Raw genomic sequence first — 1,067 nt, 5'->3', positions numbered from 1 at the left:
TGACAGTTACTCGAATTCAATAATTCAGAGCAACATTTTATAGTGATAATTGGTAAGATAAATATATATTTTTCATTATTTTTGTTTTTAGATTTATCAATGGAATTATCGAGTTCGACCAAAAAATTGCAACACTTTCATTACATTTGTTGATCCCTCAGCGTTCATGGAAAAAAATAAAATGGGATACGATTTATATTTCATATTCGCATACTTTATTGGATTTAAAATTGTACTGTTGTACCTTAGTCCCTTGAAGACTATAAGTATTGAATCATTGATACACCAAGTATTATTCACTATACCTTTTGTTATGGATTATGTGGTTGTGATATCTTTGTGTTTCTTCCTTCAAAATATATATGTCAGATTCCAAACGGTCAACGATCTTTGGAAATGTCTACCTGCCGACTTAGTCCCCGTCTCCGACCAATGGACACACATCGAAATTGTGCTTTTAATGGAAAACACGCGGTTGTTACACGCTAAACTCTGTGATTTGTTAAAAATGTTTTCTCTAGGTTACGGTCCAATGCTTTTGGGTTTCTTCATATTCAGCTTTATCAATATGCTTATCAGTGTTTATATAGTTCTCAACTTTGGTGCATTATTCAACACAAATTCCATTACAAGTTTATTTAAAAATATACTAGTGATGTTAATCTACGTACAATGTGTCACGTTTTTGATGTCCATTATCACATTTGTTTCATTCATAAACGAGAAGGTAACTTAAACTGTTTTCAGCTGTTTCACTGTCATATTTTTACAACTTTTACTTTTATTCATATTCTAATTTTTATCTTGAATGCTTCATTAAAAAAACTTAGATTCTATACCAGATTAAGTATGAAAAATAAAATTAAAAAAGGTGGGTTAGTGGATATCGCTCTTTTGTACAGTAGGTTACAAGTGGGTCACTGTATAATGGATGGTATTAAATTTGAATTCAATGATATAATATCATTGTATAAGAAAAACGATTCTGAGCGGAGACGGTATGTCAGTCTAGGTATAAGACATAATATTATATTATAGTCTATAGTAAGTATTTAAAAACAATTGTC

General features: G+C 30.2%; 1 protein-coding gene across 1 annotated transcript in view; it reads left to right on the top strand.

Annotated features, from left to right (window-relative positions):
- The window catches only part of LOC115033179, a 1,634-nt gene extending 1,377 nt beyond the window's left edge, over nt 1–257 (top strand). Inside the window, exon 2 of the mRNA XM_029485290.1 lies at nt 92–257. Within this exon, the coding sequence (XP_029341150.1) occupies nt 92–257 (166 nt within the window). The remainder of the gene's footprint in view (nt 1–91) is intronic.
- Nucleotides 258–1,067: the final 810 nt, after the last annotated feature.

Source organism: Acyrthosiphon pisum, chromosome X, assembly GCF_005508785.2.
Source record: "Acyrthosiphon pisum isolate AL4f chromosome X, pea_aphid_22Mar2018_4r6ur, whole genome shotgun sequence".
NCBI classification, from domain to species: Eukaryota; Metazoa; Arthropoda; class Insecta; order Hemiptera; family Aphididae; genus Acyrthosiphon; species Acyrthosiphon pisum.
Note: the sequence above shows the minus strand (reverse complement) of the source record. Positions and strands in the feature narration are given on the sequence as shown.